The sequence below is a fragment of the Ammospiza nelsoni genome, chromosome 16 (assembly GCF_027579445.1).
Source record: "Ammospiza nelsoni isolate bAmmNel1 chromosome 16, bAmmNel1.pri, whole genome shotgun sequence".
NCBI classification, from domain to species: domain Eukaryota; kingdom Metazoa; phylum Chordata; class Aves; order Passeriformes; family Passerellidae; genus Ammospiza; species Ammospiza nelsoni.
Window position 1 is genome coordinate 9,610,074 of NC_080648.1, and position 27,028 is coordinate 9,637,101.

The following is a 27,028-nucleotide window of genomic DNA, read 5'->3' on the forward strand; positions in this document are numbered from 1 at the left end:
AAGAAAATTTCCACAAGAAACAATGCAAGAATCAATGCAAGAAACAATGCAAAGAGACCCCAAACCCTCGGTCTGGCTCAGCCTCTCAGCAACAAAAATGATGCTGAGACTGTAGCAACCATGGCTCACCTGTCTCTACAGTGTAAATGCTCTTTTTGGGCTTGGCTGAGATGACTTAGAAACAGCTCTAGAACCACAGAATCCCACTATGGTTTGGGTTGACGGGGACCTTAAAGATCATCTAGCTCCAACCTCCCCTGCCATGGGGTAACACAAGGTTATGAGAAACCTTGATGGTGGTCATGATGATGTAACTGTAACAAGGAACAAAAATAAACAGTTTGCTGCTACTGAGCAGGGATCAGCCCCACCTCTGCTCTCAACACCTCCGTCACTAACTGTAATCGTGAGCCACCTCTGGCACTGGTCTGGCTGCACAGTGAACCAGCTCAGCACCCTAAAATGACTGAAAATCAGCCCAGAAATAAGATTCAAAAAGAAGGTGGAATTTTTCACTGGGTTAGGAACCCACTTACCTTGCAGAGCAGGCAGCATGGTGAGGCAGGGACAGCAAGAGCCTCCCTGGGGCTGTCAGGCTCTCAGTGCCCAGGTCCTGGCCAGTGCTGCCCACAGCACCTCCCAGCACACCACACACGCCTACAGCCTTCACTCCCTGACAGCAGCTCAGGTGAGGAGCTCTGCTGGCAGACCCTGCTCCTCCCTCCCAGAGCAAGAACAGCTGCCAGATAACAAGTCCCTCCTATCCCCCCAACCCCAGGAGGCTTCACTGCCTCCAATTTTAGGCAGAAAATTGAAGCCTGAGCAAGTACCTGCTGCCAGCCAGGTTTCTTTTTGCTCTGCATGCCAGGTTTCTACCAACTATAAAAGCAAATAAAATCTCTCCCACTGTATCTCATCACAGGTTTCCTAAACTGACCACAATTTGGAAAAACCCTGACCAATGTTTTTACTAACAGGAGTCTGTGTTAAGAGACAAAAAAACTCTTCTCTTTTCCCTTTCTATTATTTTTATAGCCTTGAAATTCATTTAAGAGATAGGACATTTTTCACCTCTACCTTGCAAATTAATTTCCCGTAACTCAAAGCACCCTGCTCAGATAAACCCTTCTCTCTTCACCTTGTACACAACTGAGCAGCAGCCAAGGACAGTTGACTTAGAGCTGAATAATATGCAGTGGTGCTAAATGAAAATTAAACCATTAATATTTTAAAATACCTGATTTCCTGGATAGTAAAAGTGAAATGTATCATTTGTTTAAACTATCCTATTCATTATTTCTTTCCTCACTTCTTAACACCCAGCCACTAACAAGAACCTACATAAATAGAGCTTGAACTTTCATCTTGGGAAGTTTAATCTGAAAGCTCTTCAGGAATATTTTATTCCTTTTATCAGAATATTGATGGAAGTCATAATTCACCTTAATGTGAGAAAGTTTCCTTCCTTCACTAAAGAAATTCATCAAGACATTTCTTGTTGGAGAGATGTGATATAAATCCGCTTGCTTTTTCCTCTGTTTGATCTCAGCACTTTATGAATTTTTGATTGCCTGCTCTTAATTTTCCACAAGCAAATTCAATTAAAGAAATTAAAACCCAGTAGTTCAACCCTGATTGCCCCATCAGCAAATGGCTCTTTTATTGCACAGTGGATGACATATGCCACACTCTCCTGGTGCTGCTGGAGCCCTTGTAAAACCGGATCAGGAAAAACCTTTCCCTCTTTATTGGTGCTATTAGGCAACAGCTATTGACCGCCCAAGCCAATTCAGCAGCACTTCCCTTGCTCAGGCAATAGTCCAAGGGCTATTGAGAATGAAAAAACGCCCTTGGAGTAAAAAAGTCAGTCATTGTGTGCGTGTCAAACCTTTCACAAGGGCGAGGTCCCTTCTCCCCGGAGAATGACACATGACTGAGCCCGAGAAACAACTGGGCACGGCCGCGGGGCAGGGTGGGGCTGGGACACCGCCACTGCCAGCCTGGGGCCGGGATCACCTTGATACAAAGGAGCTGCACTCTTACACTGCAGGGCCTGGATGGCACCGGTGCCCCTTTTGGGATACCAACCACCGGTGCCCCTCTTGGGATACCAACCACCGGTGCCCCTCTTGGGATACCAACCACCGGTGCCCCTTTTGGGATACCAACCACCGGTGCCCCTTTTGGGATACCAACCACCGGTGCCCCTTTTGGGATACCAAGCACTGGTGCCCCTTTTGGGATACCAACCACTGGTGCCTCCTCTGGGATACCAACCACCACTGCTCACTGGCACTGCAGCCCCTGTTGCTGAACACTGGCCATCAGCAGTGCACAGGTTTCAACAACACTGATATTATCATGACAGTATAATTTGCTGTGATGCATCCACAAACTTTGCTGTGACCAGACCATCTCCTGAGGCAACCTTCTGCAGTTACTGCCAGCCTGACAGACTCACAAGTCCTTAAAATAAATTAGTATCCAAAAAGCACATCTGTTTAGGTAATTCCCCAAACTAAACCCACTGTTTAAAGAACTTCAAGGATTTCAAATTCATATAAATTCCCTTTGAATTTAAAATTATTCTTATAAGCTGCCCTTATTATAATTAGTGGAGAACATATTCTTTTAAATATTTCTATTTTTAAAAAGTTTTTACTTCTGTGGTAGAGGATGTGCACTACAGTAGAGCAAGCAAAGAAAAACTGCTCTTCTTAAGTGCTTGTAGTACTTGAGTGAGGCAAATCTGTACTCCACTAAAGACACACGTGCAAACCATCACTCCATGACCTCAAACATCACTTACCCAACTCAAAAAGTTTCAGTCCTGGTATGGCTTCATGAGCAAAAGGCTCATGATAATGTGATTTTCTCCTCTAAGGTAACCTCAAGAAGAGCATTTTCAGAGAGGAACTACATGGGCAGTTCAGCCTAGGATGGATTTAACACTTGCAGTCCAGCCCAGGGGTCATTAGGCCCAATTACCTAATGAACATCCCACATCTGTGGGGCAGGTATTGTCATGGCACAGATAAACCCACAAGCATTTTAAAATGTGCTGACTGCAAAACAACCTGGTTTGCCAACTGACTAAACCAGGCCTTTGCTTCTGGGAGCTTTTTAGCGAAAGCTGTCAATCATGCTGTGTGCATTCCTCCTCCAGAAGTCAGTGGGTTTGCTGTAAGGAGCAGCTTAAAAGCTGTAAAGATTAATAAATATCTCTTCTTAGAGACAGCCTATCCACAAAGACAATTTGGTGGAAGCCGGGCAAGGAAATACAAGATTATTCCTCAAACATAGTCCTTAAGAAGACACTGTTAGTTGTTCAGAAAGCTGAAAGAACACATTTACATTGGTTTTACTCTGCCAGTTGAACTGTGCTTCAAGAGCTCTGGAAGACAGCCAACATGGATGAAGTTCATATCTATGAACTCCAGAAAGTAACACAATGTGCCTTATTTCAACTGATTCCGACTGATATTCATTTTTGTCAATTACTGTTTTTAACAGTATTGTCAATTACTGTATTTAACAGTATTATAGTGAGGGAAGTGGCTGAAAATGTAACATTTGTCTCTTTGGCCTAATTCACAGTGTGGGCTGAAGAGAAAATGAAACTTCTCAGGTGGGCATCACTGCACTTCTGCACAGGCAGGTTGCTCACTGTGGGTCCTGTGAAAGGCCTGTGGGACCAAGCTGAAAGGAACACATGCTTCTGCCCAGGGTGAATGTACTATTTTCTACTGTCAAAATCACTACACTTTATAATCAGTAACTTTTTTTAAGGACTAAGTCACTGAATTTCTTGGGTGCAAAAGCATTAGCCACCTCCTCAAATTCCCATATTTAAACATCCTAAAGGAAATTTGAGAAGTAACCTTTCCCTTTAGATCTTGAGCATAGCAGTGTTACACTTCCAAGTAAGTATGTTTAGGTAAGAATTTCAAATATCTTCCACAAGAATTACAGACTAAACAACTTAAGCTACAGAAATCTTGTTAAAGAATGTATTAATTCCCACAGCTTAAAATATCTAATTTAAACCTTGCTATCTACCCTACAGAGCATTCAACAGATTCACACATCCAGTATGGGCAACAGAGAAGATGGTTTTGAAATGGTTTCCAATTCCAAGCATAAGCAAGTTCTTTATGGTAAGTTACTGTATAAAAGCAGTGAAATAGTTAAGGTAAGAAACACAGGCTTATTATTGTCATTTATTTTAAAAACCTTATTCAAAATATTAAGTGATACAAGTCCAAATACAATAAAAATTACTGCAAGAAAAGAGTTTTGGGATATTTTGTTTGTGCTTTACTTCCTGTGGTTATGAAAAGAATGCATTTAACAGTAGGATATAGAACTTTTAGCATTTCATTCCTAAAACAGTATCATGCCTTCAGACTCCTCATGCCAACAGGCGTGAAATTGATTTGTTTCCAAATGTTACATAACTACTTGAATACCAAGTTATTAATTATGGGGTTCTGATTCACCATTATTTACAAACATATCAGTCTGAAAACTAAATCACAAACAGAATGTACAGAAAACTAAAATTTTATATTTTACAACTCATGAAAACATAAATAATGGAAGTACAAAAGACAAAATTAAAAAAAAAATCCAAAAAAACTACTGTAGCAGTAACTTGATTTACACTAATGCATAAATGTTTGTCAAAAATGAGAGTGCACTGTCCACTGACTGGCACTTATTTTCACCTGTTACCTGGGTCAGAAAAAGAACCAAATAAATTATTCTTACAGTTTCTCCCATTTATAATATAACAAATCACACAGCCATTTCCCAACTGTCTTAAAATTCAACAGAAAGCTCTGATGTATTGAAAGCCTGTCAGCTATCTACATTTTAGTAAAATTTTTCAACAAGGCTTGTTTTCCACTCATTAATTACAATGACAATGAAGTCATAAATAGCAGAGATAAAAAAAAGGAGAGTCAAGAAGGTGCATACCTTCACAAACACCTTAAACATTTTAGGAAATATATGGTACAGAACTTCTGAAATAAAATGTGTTATACATAATTGTTATAAAATTATTTATGGCATGAACACATATATAAATTATTAAACTGCAATTCTAGCTATTTTGCCAAAATAGGATCAAATTATGCACCAAGAAAACAGAATCAGAAAAAACTAAATGAAAGACCTGCAGCATCAGAATTTAAGCACAGAAAAAAGTAATTATATTTTAAGTTTGCAATATAGTGGAATTTATGAGCCATGTAAGTGATTAGCAAAGAGATCATTAATTTGATTTAGTGATGCCAAAGTCATTAATTTATTAGACCTAAAATATTTTATGCTTATTTTTTTGTAGTATGACTATTAAGACTGCTCCAGACAGAAGGGAATGATGCTTAATGAATGGAAAGAGCACTAATTTATTAAATTGTCTATCTTCACAGTTGATATAAAACCCGACCAAAGTAGCAAACAGATGGATCATGCCCTTGATCTTCCATGAGATTTAATCTCCAAAACATCCAGGTCAAAGAGAGTACATCTCATTTCTGTACAAGCAGCTTATTTAGAATACCTGAATATCATTACATGACTGGGCAGGCAAAGAGTGCTAAGTTCAGCAAACTCAATCCCAGTGCGTTCAGAACACGTAGTCATTGGTTATTTTCAGGGAAGGCATGGCTTCGTTAACGTTCTGGTCTAAACGATGATATTCCACTGTCCTGGAGCACAGGCCATCCCTCCATCTTCGGCTCTGCACCAGCAGGAAGATCTGAAAGATAAACAGGACAACTTGGAGATGCTGTGCAGAAACATTCTGAGTTTGACAGAGCTTCACAGTGGCACTGACACCATGGTTCTACCCCCCGTGCTGGCAAGGGCATTACTGCAGCAAAGACAACACATTTTCTAATCACTTAGTTGAACGGCTCTCAGATAAATTTTCAAAATGCAACAGCCTTCATCATCTTCCCCTATAAAGAGTTGGCAATGCACATTACAGACAGGCCACTCCACAGTAAGAAGGTTTTGGGGTTTTAGCTGCTTTTTTTCCAGAGTCCTGTAAATCCTCGCCCAGAGCAGTGTTCTCCCCCAAAGATAAACACTAAACTTTCCTCGTATCTAATAAGTAATCTATGGTTTAATGCAAATTTGTGCATGCAACTCTGTTGTACCTGGTTGGGCTGAAGTTAGATTTTAATGCTAGCAATATATTTTGGAATAACAACAATCTGACTATTTTTGAGACACAGAGAATTAGTTTGTACTGAAGAAACATTTACCTGAAAATAGTAACTTAGTAGCTTCTCTATGTAAAACTGGAAGCAGCATTAAACATTTTCTAAAAGTCTGTAGTTACACCCTCAGAATGTCTATGATATAAAGACCATATCAAAGTGACTATTAGAAGGATTATCACAACAAGAACATTCCCACACCATTTGCAGTTAAATCTCCCTTCATTTCTTGTCTTCCTGTGCAGAAAAACAATTAGTTGACTTGGCTCAGGTCTCCTTTATAGAACTCATGTTGTGCACTGCTTGTGTCCATTACTGTACTGATTAATTACTGATGTCACCAATTAATTCATTTTCTTATTGTAAATATTTGATTCAAGTTTTCATTATGCAGATAAAAATCACACTAATGATCTGCACATTAGTATCACCACAAGACTAAGTGGTCAAAGATTTAATTCTTCAAAAAGCTAAGTCCCTCTTCTTAAAAACATGTACAAGGGAATGCAACTTTATTTTAAACACTCCAGCTGTTTCTCTCAACCTTTCAGAGCACACCTACCTTCCTCTTATTGTGATAGGTGACATAAACAACAGCTACTAAGAAGGCAACTACAACCAGATGAAAAAAGAAATGGCTGTCTTCTTCTTCATCCAACCCTGAGACAGAAACAGCTTTAATCTTCTCATCAAGGGTCTTGATCTCCTCATTGTAATTACTGATGGTGTCAGAGTTGTCATCTTCTGAAATCTCTAGGAGGTCTGGACTGTATCTGGAATTTGGTGTCATTTCATAAGCATAGTCATCTCCATCTGACTCCATAGTTTCTTTGATGATGGGTGGGGAACTATTTATTGTGCCTTTCAAATCTGTTAGAAGATCTTCTTCCTCAATTTTAGTAGCTTCAGAAGCATCAACATCCACCTGTGACACTGGACTAGCAGGGACAACAGGTGACAAAGAGTCACCGTTTGCTGTAGGTGGCTTTCCTGCAGTCACAGAATTGATTCTGGCCTCCTTTCTCGCTGAGGTTAAACTCTGCAAGCTGTCTGTCAAATTCTGGGATCTACTCAGTGTTTCATTCTCACTTGCAGAAGAAATATTTCTTGTAAGAACTTCCTCTTTCACAAAACCTGAGAAAAGGATGAGAAACAATCAGCACTATGCACAAGGCACTGACTTCTCTGACAGAAAACTACTGCCACAAATTTCCTTCACAGACAAGAAATCACATGAAGAACACAGCATATGTGACACCGCAAACTTTTTAGCATTCAGATGCAGAAACAGATACTCCTCCACTTTGGCAACTTCCAAAGAAAAGTCCTGAGCGGACAGGAACTCAAGTTTGGAAGCACATGCCTTCCAGATTAGTGTGGGAAAGTGTCCCTGAAAAACTCAGCACGCCTGTTTTCCAGACATAGGAACTTCAAAGAGATGTCACCCTTTGTGCATCCCTGACATCTTGTAGACTCATACACGATTAGCATTTTCTCCATCATCACATTCTTCCTCCCTCTGAATGAGCTGAGGTCTACAAAGGAGGCTGTTCTCAGGAAAGCTTTTCCTCCAGTTAAGTTTTTCATCTTTCACCATTGCATGTTTTACCAACAAAGAATGAGAAAACACTGCCAAGACCCCTCAGTCAGGACACAAGAGAGCAGCTCCTCTTCCCAGGCACTGATTTTCATTGAATTTGTAGACACTGAAACAGATTTCCAACCTTCCATTACCTCAAATGAAACTACTGAACCACGGGTTAAACACAAACACTGCCCATGCTCCTGGAGGAAAGCCTTTTGTTGGCAGCAATTATTGTACTGAATTAAGTCAGAAATAGCACAGTAACAGTGCACCCTCAGGCAAATTCACACTCTCTCCAATGCTGGGAGGGCTTTGCAGAACTACATAAAAAACAAGGTGAGCATTAAATTCTGACACAGAGCCCAGTGTCCCTTTTCTTTATCCAAAGGCCAGTAAAAAAAAAAGATGCAGACAGAATTTAATAGCCAATTTTTTAAAGCCTAAAAATTAACAATCTATTCATGTTAGCAGCACATCACTACCAGATTCAAACCCAGAGGCACCCTAAAAAACGTAGAACAAATTTTAGACTTTCAGCCTGCATTTTCATTTAAAATGGGAAACCATTCTTGCCTTTAATTTTGATATGCCAAACTAATTTTTCATTTTACAAAAGCAGCAATACTTTCATTAAACATTTTCAAGGCTCACAGGAAAGTTGCAGACTCTAGAAATGAAGTATTCAAGCAACTGCTCGTGTCAGGTTACGTGTAAGTAAAATATTACAGAGGGGACACTGAATCATGTTATTCATGGAACCTGGATATTTGCTGAGGTTCAGGTACAACAGAGCTCTTGTTTACATGGCACACGTCTGCAGGATGAATTACTCTTTAACCCAACTGTAACACACAGGAGACTCAACTCATCCCACGTGAAGCAGACACCACAGTGTCTCTCTGCTGAAATTCAAAGTCAACCATTTCACAGCTAACACACTTTTTATTGTTGAAAAACTACTCATCTGAATTATTATATCAACATTAACTTGTTCAGTTCTTATCCAGGACAAGTTTAGGGAATTCTGATCTCTCCTCAGGTTTAAGCCAGCTAGTTGCATATGCAGAGATAAATATGAGGAAAGGCAGTTGCAAGGTAATTTCCTATTTTGGGGAGCTGGCATATTGTGAGTGAGGTCAACCTTACTGCTACCCTCCCCAAACAGACAAAACCTATTAGAGAGTAACGGCTAAACTGTCTGAAATACAAACAAGCATATTTTGCCTACAAACCTATATTGCATCTGGCCTTACACTTCAAGTTAATCTTGAATTCATTATAACACTGAAGTTTTAGAAGAATATATGCTTAAATGCAAGGCTGTTGCTGCACCTTCAGACTGAGAAAGAGCAATTTCCTATTATTCCTAAAATATGCCTGGGTTTTTGTTTTAATAGCAGCTGGAAGTTTAGCAGCTAAACCACGACTGATTTATGGTATTTACCCCAAACTATTTGGCATTATAAACGGTGGTTGCACTGTTTACAATTACACAACACTGTCAGATTATTTTAGATCCAGAGATGCCTCAGCTTCAGAAACAGATACTAATGTTCATTTACGGTGACAGAATTAGCAACACAAACACTGCACATAAAAAAAACATGTCATGGCTAAAATTCATTTCCAGGAAAACTGCTTTTAGAAAGCAAGTTGTTTCATGACTCCTGAAGTTAAAAACTCTTCATTTCCTTAAGATTTCTGTCCTAAATTCTTACTGCCTATCCATTAAAGCAGATGGGGAGCAATACAAATACAGCTGGTGTGCAGATACATACTGACTGACAAGCACGGAAGGAACTATGGATCAAACAGTTCCCTTTTTTCCTTCACTAATTCCTTTCTCTTTACTGCCCAGCCAGTACTCCATCCAAAACAAAGAGAAACTCACTGCCCCTGAAACACACATTTCTTACCAGCCTTTGGTTACAGCCGTCTGTAGTTTTAAGGGGGAGAAAGAAAACACTTAACTAGGAGTCAACTTGCAGAATAACATTAAGCTTAATTTCTACGGGAGGGAAGACTAAAACCAGGCACGCAGACAGAGCATTTAGAAAAAGAATCCCAAATCTGATGAATGAAGTGACCAGCGAAACTGCTCTGCACAGCAACAAAAGCTCTGCACACCTGGCAGGCGGCCTCCCGCCCCCCGCTGCCCTTCCCCCGCGCACAGCCCAGCGCCCGCTGCCCCCAGCCCGGCCCGAACCGACCAGAGACCGGGGCGAGCCCCGGGGCCAGGCCCGGTCACCTCACGGGCACGACCCGCGCCGGCCGAGGCCGCACAGCGCTCCAGGCCCTAACCTGAGAGACCGGTGAGAGAGACCGGCGGGGCCACCGCGCTGCGCCCACAGCCCGCAGCCAGCCCCCCCGCCCGGCCCCGCGGCGCTCACCGGGGGATTCCTGCCCGCGGGCCGCCAGGGCCCAGCCGCAGAGCAGCAGCAAGCACAGGGCGCGGCCCACCGGGCCCCGCCGCTCGCCGCCGGCCGCCGCCATCTTGGCCCCCTCCGCGGACGTGGCGATGGCGCCGCCCCTCGTGAGGCGGCCGCGCACGCGCGCGGGCGGGAAGGCGCGGGGCGCGCGCAGGGGCCGAGGGAGGTGTCGCAGGAGCGGGGAACGGTGGGATGGTGGCGATGGAAGCGTGCGGTCACGGAGTGCTGGAATCGCACAGCATGGAACCAGCGGGGCTGGGAAACCTGTTAGACCGTCCAGACCAACCCTCCAACGGCACTGCCACCGCCACCGTTACCCTAAACCACATCACCCAGCGCCGCATGCCGGCGCCTCTGAAACCCCTCCAGGGCTGGTGGCTCCACCGCCTCCCTGGCCAGCCGCTCCAACGCCCGGCCACCCCGACAATGAAGAGGTTTTCCTGAATATCTGATCTTAATGCTCCAATCTCAGCTTTAGCTAGTTCTGCTCCTCTGCCATGCTCCTGGGAGCTGACAGCACACGGTTCTTTTGGACCGGTGATGTCTGGAAGGGCTCAACTTCTCCCAGGAGCGCTGCGTTAAATGTCTGAGACGGGAAATACTTAGTAATGGCTCCCGGTGAGGGAAGGGCAGCCTTGCCCAAGCTGTGGGCTGTCCCTGAGGTGGTGGCTCTGCAGTGTCCAGTTAGGGGAAGCCAGCCTTGCCCAACTGTGAGGTGGCTCTGCAGTGTCCCGGTGAGACGAAGCCAGCCTTGCCCTGATGGCTCTGCAGTGTCCCCGTGAGGGGAAGCCAGCTTTGCCCAACCTGTGGGCTCTCTCTGAGGTGGTGGCTCTGCAGTGTCCCTGTGAGGGGGATGCCAGCCTTGCCCTCGTGGCTCTGCAATGTCCCTGTGAGGGGGATGCCAGCCTTGCCCAAGCTGTGGGCTGTCCCTGAGGTGGCTCTGCAGTGTCCCTGTGAGGGGGATGCCAGCCTTGCCCTCGTGGCTCTGCGATGTCCCAGTGAGGGGATGCCAGTCTTGCCCAACTGTGGGCTGCCCCTGAGGTGGTGGCTCTGCAGTGTCCCTGTGAGGGGGATGCCAGCCTTGCCCAAGCTGTGGGCTGTCCCTGAGGCGGCTCTGCAGTGTCCCGTTGAGGGGATGCCAGCCTTGCCCAAGCTGTGGGCTGTCCCTGAGGTGGTGGCTCTGCAATGTGTCGCTGTCGCAAGGACATTGCCTCATCGGGCACATCCTGCACCGCAGCTCTTGCCATCTGCAGCCACCCACGGCCATGGCCTCCTCGTGAAAAATACAAATACTAATCAACAGCCACACTGTTGAAGTTGATCCAAGCTGTTCATTGCCCACACTTGTTTATAGAGAGGTAATTAACTTAGTGAATTCTGTAATAAAGGACAAATAAGTCATGTTATCTTGTTTTAGCCATGAGATAAACACGTGTAATGTGCAGTTGTCAGAGCTTAGGCAGCACGAAGAACAGTGCCACATCTGGAATTTAATTTTACTAAGTATTTTTGGTTTGTGTGGTACAAAACATGCACCGAAATGTTGCCAGTCTTCTGCTGGAGCCACAAATGTGGATGAAATTGTTTTCACAATTAATACAAACACAGAGTAAAAGATGACATTTCAATATTTTATTCAAGTCAGGTTTGGGTTTTTTATCCATTTTTAGTAGTGTCAAGTACAGCATTTTGGGGTCTAGTTCCACACAAAATGGAAGACTCTCTAAAAATGTACCCATTTAGTTGCTAAAAAAAAGTGGTAATAAAAGAAAACTCTGTTTTAGAATTAGTGATGCAACTATGTCATTGCAGTTGCAAAGACTCTTCCCTGATTATGTCCATTTTACAAGCTTTTTCATCAGTGCAAGGGGAAGGAACCACAACACAGGACAGGCAGTATTGGCTGAATCACATCAAACCTCCTCCACAAGGACTTGGACAAGGTAGACAAACCTAAAGCATTCTGGAGACAGCAGTAGGTGTGGGATAACCAAGTAAGACAAACCATGGATGAAACACATATCTAAAAAAATAAATTTTAAAATCCCTTTTTCAGACAATTTTGCACATTCCCTCACTGACTGAAACCTTAGGTGTCAGAACATTTTGCTTACACAATGAACAGTACAATATAGTGGTCTGCAATTCCCAGGTTTATAACACATTATCACATTCCTTGTGCCATCATTATATTAGTAGAGGTAATCAACACCTTCCTTCTTCTTATCATGTGGCAGCTGACAGATGTGATGAGCAATTACATAAAGAAAAAAAGCAAGGATTTTTTATTCATGATTTTGTCTCCACTTCTTTAACGTCATTTTTAAAGCTTAGCTGTCTTTAACCAGGACTAGCAGGACAGATACGTAGCAACACTTGCACCCCAGACAAAACATTGAAAGGTACACTATTTTCTGAAGGTAGCTATGCTGTATTTTCAGATTAGCAATTATGAAATCACTCCTTATGCTTCAAATTCCAATCCTAGACCAAGTTTGTGACCCCCTGCATTGATATTCTTGCCATCCAACAAAGCTGACAACGTCAGTTTGATACCTGCAAAAGAGAAAAGGGAGAGAAAAGTCAACTTAAAACTTGGAATGAGCTTTATGTTCAGAAAGTGCCATGTCTGTTACTGCTTTAATTTATTGGGTAGCCAAGTTAATGGGATTTGACAGCTGGCCTTGGAAGGACTGGGCATTTTAAAACAATTTACAGATAAGAAATCTTTCTGAATTATGAAATTTATAATAAACCATGATGATAGATTCTGCTTTTTATCACTTCGAGTAATTAAAGCTCTGAGCCAATTCACTGCTGCTGGTCTACTGATTAATCTAATTTCAGAGTCCAGGATTATAAAAACCTGGAACCTTAATACATACTCACCTTTCTAAACCACTGTAAAATCTGGATATGAAAAAGCCCAAGCCCCATCTGCTGTAATATCTCATGTCAATCTGCTCAGTATTCTGGCAGCAGATTTATTACACTACATTAAAACCAATTTTGCAGCAGAAAGATTGTCCTCTTCCTGGGCCAGGGGACCTTGAGAAAGTCACATTTTTAAGAAGAATAAACTCTGTAATAGGAAGCCTCTGAAATAGTAAAAATTTAGTTACTGATCTGTGACACAAAAAATTATACACATATTTTATGTCAACATGAGAGACTTTTTGACTGGTCAGTGGACAATGGTCTCTAATAATTCTGCTTCCAACAGATATCCAAAATTAACAGAACAGTCCCTAGAAAAGTTCATCACTGGCTTGCCAAGCATGAAGAGCAATCTTACAACCCATCATACTTTATCACCAAAAAACTTCTGATATTTCAAGATTGAGGTATCACTTTATTGATTCAGACTTTTTTCTGCATAGACTTACCTGGCTTTAAAGTCTGAGTGTATCCTAACCCGATCAGACTGGAGTTGTTCACTTTAGCCTTAAAGGGAAACAATAAAGCATTATTTAGTAATAAATAGTAAATAATTAAGTATCTTTCTTCAATGTTCTCCATTCCTGAGAATCATGCAATAGCTTTTAAGCATGTAGGGATTTCAAGTTTTAAATCCCAAATAAATCTAGAGTTAATTTTTCTACAACTTAAATCCCAATCTCAAAGAATCTATAGTCACTGTAGAAAATAATAGGTTTATTAACATAATTTTTAATTTTTTCCAGACTGACACAAAAAACAGTCTCAAAATAGTGCCCAGTAATACAATAAAACATTCTGTGTCTCCTTTAAGGAAAATCCAATAGCTGTGCTCTCAGGCTGCCAAAACCAAACCACACAGATCCAACTCCACAGCACAGAACTGCATCAAGACTCTGCTGATGGAAAGGCTGCTTTCCTTTTCCATTACAAGCACTTATTTTCAAATGCATAGAAATGTACATGCACAGGACTCACAGAAAAAGAGGCATCTGGGTCAATCTGATACTTGGCTGCTATTCCGAAGCGAGTGTTGCTATTTCCAGCTGTCCAGGCCAGATTCACAGCAGTTTCCAGTTGATCATTCACCTTCTGGTAAATGGAACCGCCAAACTCTGTTCCATCATTCCTGGAAGGAATGCATTAGTGTCGTTTTAAACAGCACCCCAAACAATCATCTTTTATTTTTCCAGTAAGAGCTGTATTTGCACAACATCCACTTACACCTCATTAAATATCCCTATAACAACTAAGATAGAGACATTAGGCCAGATTGGTTATGAAGCTATTTTTAGATGCTTCAATTCATTGTAGATTATTATATATCCACAACTTCTAAAATGGAAAAAAAAATTACAAACTATCAAAAATTAGACCAACGATGACAGCTTCTAATTTTCCCTTTCCTGTAGATGGAAATCTTTGTAGCAGAGAGATTTATTTTTCCCTGTGTGACTCTGAAATAATTATTTTCCCTGGCAAATGTTTCCTTGTGCCCTGAGAGGGCTGTGCCCCAGTCACAGAGCCTGAGTCATCCCAAAACTGCCATGTCAGCATGCTTTTACCAGACACAGAGGAACTGTATCACAGGGGAAGATGCCAATTTAATGGGCAAGTCTACAGGCTTTTGCAAATGAGTTCCATTTGCAACAGTCCTTATGGTACATCTGTGCTAAGGTCTATGGACTAGAAACAGAAATTGAACTAATTTTGCTTTGCAGAGAGCACTGGCCCACAGCTGAATGATGAGTAGCACAACTTCCAATTACTACTGCCCCATTGTCACACAGGAATAAAGTGTGGTATAAAAGGCAAAATGTTAGAGCATGCAGATCATAAAAACAAGACCAAAAGACTTCTAAAAGGCCTTGCACTCATAAACCAGTGAGCATCTGAATTTCCACTTTTGCTTATCTTCTTAAAGAGAGGACACATATTGTAGAAAACAGGCTTCAAACCCCAGGAATATCCAGGGTTCTTCTAAACTGTGAAATAATCTGGTTCCAATTACTAGAGTACACCAGACCTTTAGTGATTACAAAAGGGGTGGATTTAGGATCTTTTACCCCTTGGGTCTGATATTCTTTAGTTCATGACAGTTGCACAAACAGCAGTGATATGCCTATTTAGAAGTTCAAGCAATAGCAACAGCCTCTTAAATTGTTAGAGCAATTCTTCCAGAAAAACACTACAATACTTACTTCAGATAAGACTGAAGCTCACATTAACTGCATGTGCTTGGCTCTCAAGAAAAGGAGGGATTAAAAAGGACTGAGGAGAGCTGGTTATACAGGCAGATTTTGTGCAAGGTTCCCACACAGCTCTGTCTTGACCTGCAACATTAGTGGGGGGGGGGGGCGGTCTGAGCTATGCTTAAAAAATGAGGAAAGTCATATATAAAACTAGAAATTATCCAGCCCTACCTCCCTTGTTTTTATTATTAAAGAATAATAATAATACTTTCAACTTCTTTTTTAACTCTAATAGTAATAATAGCACTTTCTATGCCAATAATAGCACTTTTAATGTAGTTATAGTAAAAAAATAACACTAGCCCCCTATGAAATTTAATATATTAGGGCACCCTGAAGGCAAGTAACTTTCTAGAGTCCCCATCTGGTTTGTGGAACAAAAAAAAACATGCTTCATGCCCCATCTAGTTCCATTATCTGCTCTGCCACAGCATCCCAGTGAAACACTGACCTGTGTAGATTTGGTAAAAACCAAGCAGCCTAGTGAGGGAAGTTCCATACACAACTCTTTCTGGGATCATACAAAAGCTCTGACATGTTTTCAAAGCTGAAATACATCAACCACCTAACTAATCTATTATTAAAAATAAATAAGATTTCTATTTGTATCATACATCTGTAGTTTTGTACTATAACAGCAACCTGAGAAGCAGACCCTCAGGAATACAAGAAAATATCTGAGCCCCCATTGCTGCCATGAGTTTCTGCTGTTGCTTTAATTAACAGTAATAATAACCACAGCATTTTATAGCAAAAGCCAATAATACAATGTTTTGAACTGCTACAGCACAACTAAGCTGAAAGTCATTACACTTGAAGGAGCAACTTCTAAATCCTGAGTGGAAGGGGACCCCACATATTGTTTTGATGGAAGTTTTCTGTCCACAGTTCTGTGCTTTGGCAATCCTTCAAACACACTGTCTGGGCTGTGGGGGTTCGATTGTTCTGTAAGGCAGCGGGAGCTTCCTCAACCAGCTCGCTGCAAAACAGCGTGAAACGGAACAGAAGGCCTTTGAAGGAGTAGCTCTCGGAAGGCAGAACACTTGTTCAGCCCCCAGATGGAAACAGCCTGGAATAGCTCTGCTACATGCAAAATATCCAATTACCCAAGGGCACAGAAAGGGGGGGCCAGGAGAATGGATTAGGGATTGCCTTATCTTAAAAAACTGTCTTCCCAAAGCAAAGGCATAAATTGCCTTTTTAAGAGGAACAGCAGACAGAGAAATTTAAGTTTTCATGGAATTTGATCCTGGTTTCCCACTGTTGATACATTCAGAAAGGACAAGTACTTGTGTAAATATATTATTAGAAGTTGCAATACCAAATAAACTTCTACACTATATCCGTTCCAGTACTAGAACAAACCCAGTCCCTGTCTCTTCCAGCCACTCCCTTTTGCCTGTTCTTGTTCACTCTCTGATTAACTCTTTCATCTACACATCAAACAACCATTCTGCTTGATGTTGACAGGTGTAAAAGGAAAGCATTGCTTTTATTTCAGCTTTCACAAAGAGTATTTTTATAACTTACTTTTTTTATTATATCACTAATGAATTCTAACAGTCCTTATCTGTTAGACAGACACTGGACCCTTGGGTGCTCAGTGAGCTCCAGTTCCTTCCATCATGCACTCCCTCACCCACACAACCCAAAGAAAAGGTAATGCAGCTGAAAAAATACAGCTTGACATCTTTAATGAAGAATTAATTTCCAATTCACCATTTCCTTGTGCACCATTGCTGAACCACTGACCCTTTCATTGTTTAGCAAGCAGCAAAATCCTTCCAAATTCCTTTTTAGTGCCTGTCTGCCAATACTTACACATTAGTATGAAGCTGGAATTCATCAGTCTTATAGCCAACAGCGAAGTTGCTCTGGGTTACTCTAGACTTTGCTGTCTCAAAAGTCATTTGGTAGCCTGCCAGCCACCCCTCGTAGCCGAGCACGAGAGCTCCACGTATTGAAGGACCCGCAATATCAAAATCCATGTCACAGCCGATGTTGATGTGCTCCCTTTTGTACCCCGACTTAATTTTAGCACTCTTTTTCCTAAAGAGAAAAGACAGATATCATATCTTTGCAAAGGTACACCTGTAGGTAGCAATTCCATCATATCACTTATTTAACTCAGTGTAATAGTTCCTGAAGACAACATGTGCATCCCTAGAGAGCCACATGATACGTCACCTTCTCATGTTCATCTTTTCAAAATCCTAAGTCAGCTACAGTGAATTCTTTGCAAATGAGCTATAAAATGTGCTGTGGTGCCCCCAAAGCACTTCTGGACTGTCTTCTGAAAAGCAGCCACACACAGATGGTAATTAACAAAACCATATCCTCATCTCCAACCAAACGGTTTTGGAAGTTTGATACATACAGAGAAGGAATGGAAACTGTAGAAGTTTACAGGTTTGCCACCAGAAGTCCACAGTCTTTAACTTGCTTGCCTGTCCCAAGCAAAAATCTTGGCAATCCCGGGTAAACAATTTTTAGACAATCCTGGTGAATTGGGTAATTTTATTCACTGTGACAGACATTAGGAAATCACTACTTTGTGAAAATCTCTGCTGTGAGCAGGCTGCTTCAGTGGCTCTGACATCCCCATTTCTCCTTATGGTACTTTGTGAACTTTAATGGCTACAGCCATTTACAGCCACCAGAAAGCTGCCAGGTTAAGGCAGAAATAAACTTTCCTGAGTCACTTGTTTATTTTTATACTATTGGCCAGAACAGTATTTTCTCATGTGTTCTTAGGTTGATTTACATCAAGGGTGCTGACTTTCACAAGGCAAGAGAGTTATGTCTAATATATTCAGTGACTCTTAATTTAAGATTTTTTTCTTCTCTTTTTACAAGTGTCTTCTGTCTTTGACCAAATCTTTATTGAAATCTTTCTGAAAAGTCAATTTGAAATTTCAAATCAACCTTTCACGTCAGCTAACAAAAACAACCTCCAAGAACAGTTTCAGTGCTGTATCAGACCCACAGAGAGACTGATCTCTTTTTATTATTATTAGCTCAGACTCAGGAATTTCTTGTGTTTTGCAAATCAGAAATGAAGTGCAGGAGTGCCAAAAGCACTCATCTGCAACTTCTGTAAAAGCCAGCAGTACCTCTCCCACCAATGTCACAGGGACAGAGGTAAGAACACAGAGTGCTCCAAAAAATGACTTTACCTGCTGAAAGATTTGTCACAGTCAGTAAGTAATAAGGAGGGGAGAAGAAATCTCATATTCAGACATGGTGCATCACTGTCAAACTAAGCCAGGTCACACCAGGATTGAATCTCACCCCATTTAACCACATTTAACAGTTCTCTCGAGGCAATCATAACTACAGTGTCTGTGAAGTGCTCAAGAAATAGTTCTAGACCTGTAACATCATTCTTGAACAAGGTTTTTCCTTTTATTTTCTCTAAGAATCCTACCAATTAAGAAATAATTATTAAAACCTACTTGAGATTTTTCTGATTAACAAAAGTATCTTGTTAATCTAGAATTAGGAGTGGACTGAAAGCAGCTGACAATGCAGAACACTAAATCTAAAAGACAGGGTGAAAGCTCCCCTGGGACTATTACCCTGAGAGCCTGCAGTGCAGTCTGCTGCTCTGGGAAGCTGATGTGCAGAATCTTTTGACTCACTGGCAGCACTGCTTGCACAGATAATCAGGGAAAAAAAAAATAAACTAACATCTAGAACTACAGCTGCTGCTTAATCCCTCTGGCCCACATAAAACACGGCATCCAATCACCATGTCAGGAATACCCATCCACCACCCAGGCACACTGTGGCCTGCAAGAATTCAGATGATAAATTCGGCTTGGGACAAGAGCCCAGTTCTGTGTCAGCCTATCAGAGCTGTGGCCAACTGGCCCCTGGAGCTCATTAAGCTTTGCGTTACAGCTGACTTGTTTGGTGCTTTTATTGAGGCAGCAGCTCATCCTCTGACATGGCCAGAAATACACAATGGAGCAAAACCACAACTTTTTCTTCACTCTCTAATTCTAACTATAATTTTCAAGCTACTGTGTTTAAGTTTGCTTGCTATAGTTAAGGATTATAAAGGGATTATTAACACTAAGGTGTAAATGACATGGACATGATTTCATCATACACAGGCTGATTATTACCTGTCTTGATATCTCAGGACAAATACTTTAAAATGCCTTTTTTGTCACTTCAGCTTACTCATTTCTTACCCAGTGTTAGGAGAGAAGGTGGAATCAAAGGTCAGCTTCAGGCCCCGTGCAAGCTGAACAGAAAAGAAATTCAGTGATTTGATTTCTAATTAGACATTGGCATATGTGAATTTGTAAATTGCTTTACTGGAGCCAAAAATTACCTGATCTTCAAGAGTAATCTCAGTGCCTAGTGTGTTGTCAGTGTTCCACTTTTCTGTGAACATCAATCCATATTCCACCCACCTATATTTTGTTTCCAAACTACCACTGACTTTGTTTGTTTCTGAGTTTGCTGAACCTGAGCTTGTAAATTCCTGAAAGAAAAAAATAATTTATACATATATGTATTTGTCAATATATACACATATACAATCAAGCAAATGCTTATACTTGTAAAACATATCAGTCATTATAATTTGTTAAATATTAGTTCATATAAATACAAATATATTGATTTTTAAAGGAAATATACAGTAATCACAAAACCACCGCAATGTTTTGGATTTCAAACTCACCAGTCCATTTTCAGATCTTGTTTTCAAATCAAGCTTTATTAACCCAAAACCTAGAGAGTGAGTAAAAAATATGAATCATATATATGTTGATTTCAAAAGCATTGCTGATTTATTTCTTAAAACTATCTTCTAAATCACCTGTGAACTATTAAATAGTTAAACCAAGGGCACAGTTATCAAACCATGTGTTTCTAAGAAGCAGCTTGTACCCACTTCAGATAGCACTTGACTGATGAATCCTATTGACCTCAGCAATATAATTGGGACCAAATTAGGTAATAATACTTTTATTCCCAGTGAGCAGCATTCTGTTCATAAGCAAACTACTGCCATCAGTGATCCTGTTCATCAACACAAGGGCACAGCCAAAATACAGCACACAATTTTCTCACAAAACCAACAACACTTCTATGGGGAACAGGAAGAATTTTATCAAAAGAAAAGTATGTTACCCTCCCTTTCTAAACAGCAAGGGCAATGTGAACCTGTGATTCTATGGATTCTAATGGAAATAATTGGAGTACTTCTCAGGGGAAAGTAATAAAATCCTAAGAGTTTCAGGAGTCAGGTAGACAGCAAATGCCCAAACTTATTTTGGCTTTATTTACCATATCCCTTGGTGAAAATATCTCTGGCAGATTTGCCCAGGTCAGCATATGCAGGTGGAACAGCCATTTTCTGGAAAGGAAAATTTAAGAAATGAAAAAAGGGAACTACAGCGGTCAGAAATTTACTTAATTCATTTAAGCAACAAGAAACTTAAGCCCATTTCAGCCCCTTTCATTTTGTATCCCCCACCCACCACTCAAATACACCCTGAAGAAAGCAGCTATTGCAAACAGTGTGATTTCATTTTGCTGGGGAGCCAGCAGCAGCCATGACCATGTACTTGCCACTAAGGATGTGAAACAGGCTGCAGAGCTAATTAAAAGGAAGTGTCTATGCCTTTCCAAAGAGTTAACTGTTGTTTTCTTATCAGAGTAACTCATGAAACAACTTCTGTTTTTTTCAGACCATTTCTCGGAAATGTTTCTCCTGTTTCTCACAATGGATCTCTGCATTCTGATGTAAAGCATTAGGACCCCAACTCATTCACTAAGGAAATGTAACAAGCATCTACCATCAGGAACATTTCTCTTCCCATAATTCAGAACAGCAAATGGATAACATCTATGTCAGCAAAATCAATAAACAGACATTCTTATGCTTCAGTTTTCTTTGACTTTACTATCACTATTAATGGGTTAATGTCTCTCCCTAGACTTTGACCTTTCGGTGTTTTTCTGTGCACCTGAGAAAAAAATGACCTTGCTGAGAAAAATTCAGCCTGCAGAGAGGCTGCCCTGTGAGGCCAGGCCATCGGGAGGGCAGCCACAACCCTGCTTCAGCAGCAAAATGCAGACTGGAGCGCCTGCAAAGGCACAGCCCAGGGCTGGGGACACTGCAGGGGCAGCTTCCTCCACTGTGCTTTGTGTCTGAGGGATGCCCACACTGCCATGGAGTTCCTCACTTTCCCATCTTCAGCAGGCCCTGACATTCTTAGTTCAGTGGCCTCCTGCAAAAGACATAAATGCATCCCATTTTCTCTGCCACTGGGAAAATTGTCTCACCATATACAGAGGAGAAAATAGGATTCTGAGAGGAACAAACCAAGTGAATCTCCTTTTTTGTCCAAGTACAATAATTTTTTCTGTCTTATTCAGATAAAGTCATTTCTTTAGGGGAGACAAAGTCAAGCTATCTGAAATGGTGCACATCTTCTGTCTTTGTAGACAAGATTTCCGAATTCTACACAGCCAAGGAGATAAATTATACTTATAAAGCTAATCCTCTTGATACCAGATGTTGCACTAAAATTCCATATTCACTAACTTTTTGGCTATTCAAAAGTAATAAGCAGTTTACTACATATACATGCAAATGCTTAAAAAGCTGCCTCACACTTACTCCAGAGTATTCAATGTTAGCAGAAAACAGCTCCTTTAAATCCCACACAAACCCACTAGCTCCAAACACGAGGGTGCCTTAATATCTCCCTGGCTGCAGCCTGGGATGCAGCTCTCAGGCAAGCTCACCACCCCATGGAGATCAGATAGGGACTTTCTGCAGTCACTCAGTGCCTCGAGCACTCCAGACAACAAGCTGGGGCCTGTTAAAGCAGGATATTGCTATTGCATAAAGGAAGAATCCCTATCCTAGAGGGAACAAAACAGATCTGGTGGCTAAATAAAGGCAAACAGTCTTTTCAGAACATGAAGTAGGATACAAGGGCACATAGTATGGTGTAACTTCAGTTGCAGACTAGTTGGGTGCATGTCATTTCTTCCCAGCTATATCCACTATTAAAATGCATCCTCAAATACACAACCAGCTAAAGAGTTAATTTTTTTTTAATTCATATTCCAAAGCAGTTTTAGCTGCTTATATTTAGCTGCTTAAATTTCTCTGCTTGGGTTTGTTTTGTGAAAATATAAAAACAGGGATTTAATTTTTGTACACAAAATTAGCCTTAAAAAGGAGGAAGAAAAAGGGAAAAAAAAACCCAAAAACATAAGCAGAAAAAACCCTTAAGAAAGTATTACCGTAATTTGTGTAATTCCTCTGCTCCTCACTGAAGTCACTAGAAGCAGATACAATACCCTGCTTGGAAATCACCCCCCAAAGTCAGGCAGCACTCAGGAGAGGTTTGGCAGGAGTCACTAAGAGCTGTCTGTGTACAGCAAATGCTTCTGCCTTGCCAGAGCAGCCCAGCCCCATGAGAACCCTCTGATGGATACTGCCATTTAGCATCATCAAAAATTAAAAATATTACAAATCTCTACACTTGAAAAATCAAATAAGCATTGCTTTGAAAGATAATGCACTGCTCTGCCAGCTGCATCTCAGAATCTATCAGACCTATTTTATCAACAGTCCCTTTGAGTCACTTCATAAAATCAAAATATTTTCTTTATAAATGAATGCTGTATGCTTTTGGGCTGGATTTTATCAGTCATGTTTTTCCCTTCTCCACACCCATGAAGCCAAGTTTTGTTCCCCGATGCCTGTGTATCCCCTCTGGCTGTGGCCAGGCTCATCAGGTGCATGAGCTATGCCAGGCTGCTCCACTGCTACAGTCTGGGCCCAGAACAGTGGGAGACATGAGAGCTCCACTTAGACAATTACTATAATTAGGGGACAATACTGAAAGCCAAATCCCTGCTGGTTGTAAGGTAAATCATTAAACACACACAGAGCAAGGTGTTTAAAACTGCTGAGTGTGGAAAACGCTAGGAGCTGTGTACTTGGTGGCTAACCTTGCCATTGTCAGCAAGAACAAAACCAAAATTTCTGTTTGCACTGGCTAATAAGAAGGCTCTTGTTTAACAGATGGAAAACAAACCTGATTACATCCTGTGCGAGTACAGGTTGTAAGACAAGCATGCTTAGCAGGGATTCAAACTCTTAAAGGATCAAGGAATGGCCGTGGCCAAGTGCCCTTGCTTTTCACCAGTGGGATCCCTGCACATTAACTCAGATTAGGTTTGGACTGAAATGAATTCACTGCTTTTATCCTTGTCCAACTGTGCAAATAGCTCAGCGTGACTGCGGACCTCAACAGAGCAGGCCAAGCAGAATATCTGTAATGTGTTCTAAGGGGGAAAATATTTTTGTTTCTTGAGTAAGAAACACCATAGCACGAGTGATGACTCAAGAAAACCTGAACTGAGGCGTAAGCTCCAAGTGCTGCTGTGAGCATACCTCCAGGAATACCTGATTTATAATTGCCACGGGGAGAAAACAGGAGTTCTCTTTGGAGCTGCAGGACCCAAGAGGCAGCCCCAGTGAAGATTTCATTACAGCAGGCCAAATTTGAGTATTTTCCAGTGTCACAGATGGCAAAGTTGGATTTATCCTTATGCAGCCACATTTTATTCCAATAAATCTGAACTCATGTACCATTTCTTGATGGTACCCATAGTTCTGAACATTGCAGCTCCCTGTCTCCAAAAGCATGAAAGTAGCACAGTACTTGCTACTTTTGCAAGTACCAAAAGGTGCTACTTTGCTGGGTGGACACATTACAGCTGCTAGGAGCAGCTGGGTGGGACAGACAGCATTGGGTTATGTGACTAGTTACAGTCTGTCTGCATGGGGAAAAACCCACGAGGCTCTTTTGCCTCAAGGTTAAAAAGAATACTGATTTATTTTTCATTTATCTCCTTCATTAAAGGAAAAATTATTCCTTGGAATGAAGCAGCTTTTAGGTGCCTTTCTGGACCCCCAGCCTGGGCAGCATCATTTCCCAGCCAATTTCTGTTGTGTCAGTGCATCACAGAGGACGGGGCTTTGCTCTCAGACAGAGCAGGGCCCAGCTCCCTCCACGTCCCATGGCTGCCTGGAGGCACCAGCTCCACTTGGCACCAGTGTCCCTCTACAACATCCCAGGGGACCTCAGTGCTGGCTCCACACGTTGGGTTTTATGGTCCAGATCCCAAATTCCTTCAAGCCATGCCCACAGTCTACTTCAGATCAGGTTCAGCAGCCTCATTGTGCAGAGATTTAAGAGCACACTTACCCCTAAATACATGCACAGTCACACAGAGGTCAAACATCAAGTTAGGCACATTCACGAGGCTTTTGAGAAGCCAGTAAAAGCACGTGGTTTGTAAATACTCAGCATTATTACACACAATACTTAACAACACTTTTTGTCCCAACTTGCTACTGTGCCAACATCATATAATCCATGCAGCATTATGACTCAAAATTTAAGATGGGGAGTCCACAATTTCTTTTGTTGCAGACATTATAAAGCCACGCAGCTTCCCTGTGTCACTCGCAGGATCCCAGCCCTCCTGCTGGAGCTTTGCTCCGGAACTGCATGCATGATGGAGCACATTTAAACAAGGGTTTATGCAGTAACTCTGTAGCCCAATAAACAGAGCAGCATAAAGGAAATAAACCCCTTAAAAGCAAATGTAAATATTATTATTTAGGCTATACCAATTATGGAATTAAAGAAAGAGACAGCCTGCTCTTAATCATAAGGGTACACATTAGGAACTGCAGTGTTGTATGGCAGCCCCTTATTAAACTATCACATAGAACTATCGATTAAATTCACTTGGGGGGAAGTCACAGCTTGCTGTAGCTACTGTAGTTACTAAACTGCAAGGGAAGAACACAGAACCACATCCCCACATGGTAAATTCAGCTGTTTCTGTTGAATACCTGCAGAGGAGGAGGAGAGCAGGGCTGCTGTCCCACCCCGTGGCACCAGCATGGCAGGGCCCAGGCCAGCGCACGCCCGGCAGCGCGCTCAGGAAGGGACATGTCCCTCGCTCCCAGCCCCATCAGGAACACCCAGCACCACATCAGTGGGGATGAGTAATTAAAATGGAATTTTGTCTTCCAGCACGATGTGACAGCTCACGCAGGAAAGGAGCATCTGCTACACCAGTGGATGTGTTTTTCTCTACCTGCAGCAAATGCCAAGGCCAGGAGGGCCTGAGCTGCCTCCATCCTAACAGTGCCAGGGCTGGGAACATCCTCCTGCTGCTACAGCAGCCAGCAGTGATGTCCCCCACACCTTCACACCCCCATACACACACCCCAAATTGTGGGCAGGAAGAAACAGTGGATCAGTGCAAACCTTTGATGGAGATTACCGGGGGAGCCATTATTCTGGAATGTCATTACAGTAGTGCAAAAGCCCATTTCTGACAAAAATTCATAGGTGAAATGCCACGAGAAATGCGATTATTCAACCATCCACTGTACCCAACAAAACAAACTGCAACACACCTCTATTCTTACTAAGTCATCTGAGAAACAAGCTGGGATCTGTTTCTGCTGGAATCACTATAAATATTCCCCAGAGACACAACCCTGCATTGGTCACTGATGATGAGTCAGCTCCACTCCATTTTCTGAAAATTTTGTTACCTTTTTTTTTATTATTTTTCAAATACCTGAAGACTGAATGAGTCAAAGAGTTTTCCCCCCTCCAGCAAGAGTTGTTCCCAGCAAGGGCTGTGACAAGGCAGAATCGAGGCAGCTGCTGCTGCAGCCCCACAGTGCTCATTATGGGAGCGGAAAGCAGAGACATGGGGATTTTTAAACTGACATTATTCCCCACAAGTACAAACCTATATTCTGAGAATAAGCAGAATGAAATGAAAGAAGAAATCGGTTTTCCTGCTTGGCTTGAGGCTTGGGGCTTTGGTACATATCAGAATGAATTTGCCAACCCGCAAGAAGGATGCCAGGGGCGCAGAGGAGCGAGGTGGAAGGGATGTCAGAGCCAAGACGGTGCTGAACGCGGGCAGGTACGGCCACCTTCGACCTTTGCCTCCCGGGGAGGAGCAGAACGGTCCCGCATGCTGGAGCGCTCGGCAGGAGCCGCCGTGGCCCAGTGACCTTTCTCCTCCCGTCACGGGGCCAGCGCTCGCTCCGCCGAGCTCGGCCTCCGCCGCGGCCGGCGCATCCCGGGATGCGGCGCCGGGACCCCGCCGCGCCCGCTGTCCCGCCAGCCGCGCTGTCCCGGCCACCCGCGCCTCCCCAGCGGGCCCCCGCGTCGCAATGCCCGGCATTACGTAAGGACACGGTTTTATCCCCGTTCCGCCGGGCCGGGGTGGGCAAACCCGCCCGGGGAGCTGCGGGCTGCCCCCGCTCCCACGCATGCCCCGCGCCCGGTCCCGCCGCCCGCATCGCATCGCCCCGCACCGCGGCCCGGCACCCAGCCCGGGACGGCCCTACCTGCCCCCGCCGCGGCGGCAGCTGCGCTCCGCTCCGCCTCGGCCTCCTCCGGCGGCGGCTGCCCTTGCCCGGTGCCTCCCCGGGCTCTGCGACGGCGGCGGTGCGTGACGGCGGGCGGGACCGGCGGGGCGGGGCGGCCGCGGCGGGCGGGGCGG

At 42.7% G+C, this 27,028-nt stretch overlaps 2 protein-coding genes across 2 annotated transcripts; both read right to left on the minus strand.

The window, feature by feature from the left end:
* Nucleotides 1-4,207: 4,207 nt before the first annotated feature.
* Nucleotides 4,208-10,337, minus strand: C16H5orf15 (chromosome 16 C5orf15 homolog). Its single transcript, XM_059483515.1, has 3 exons — nt 10,209-10,337; nt 6,796-7,367; nt 4,208-5,767 (listed from the first exon to the last, which is right to left on the minus strand). The coding sequence occupies exons 1-3, from the start codon at nt 10,309-10,311 to the stop codon at nt 5,636-5,638; spliced, it is 807 nt and encodes a 268-aa protein (XP_059339498.1). The 5' UTR covers nt 10,312-10,337; the 3' UTR covers nt 4,208-5,635.
* Nucleotides 10,338-11,864: 1,527 nt separating this feature from the next.
* On the minus strand, nt 11,865-26,989 carry VDAC1 (voltage dependent anion channel 1). Its single transcript, XM_059483535.1, has 9 exons — nt 26,874-26,989; nt 20,741-20,810; nt 20,133-20,182; nt 19,779-19,931; nt 19,636-19,688; nt 17,258-17,485; nt 14,163-14,313; nt 13,634-13,691; nt 11,865-12,803 (listed from the first exon to the last, which is right to left on the minus strand). The coding sequence occupies exons 2-9, from the start codon at nt 20,805-20,807 to the stop codon at nt 12,712-12,714; spliced, it is 852 nt and encodes a 283-aa protein (XP_059339518.1). The 5' UTR covers nt 20,808-20,810; nt 26,874-26,989; the 3' UTR covers nt 11,865-12,711.
* Nucleotides 26,990-27,028: the final 39 nt, after the last annotated feature.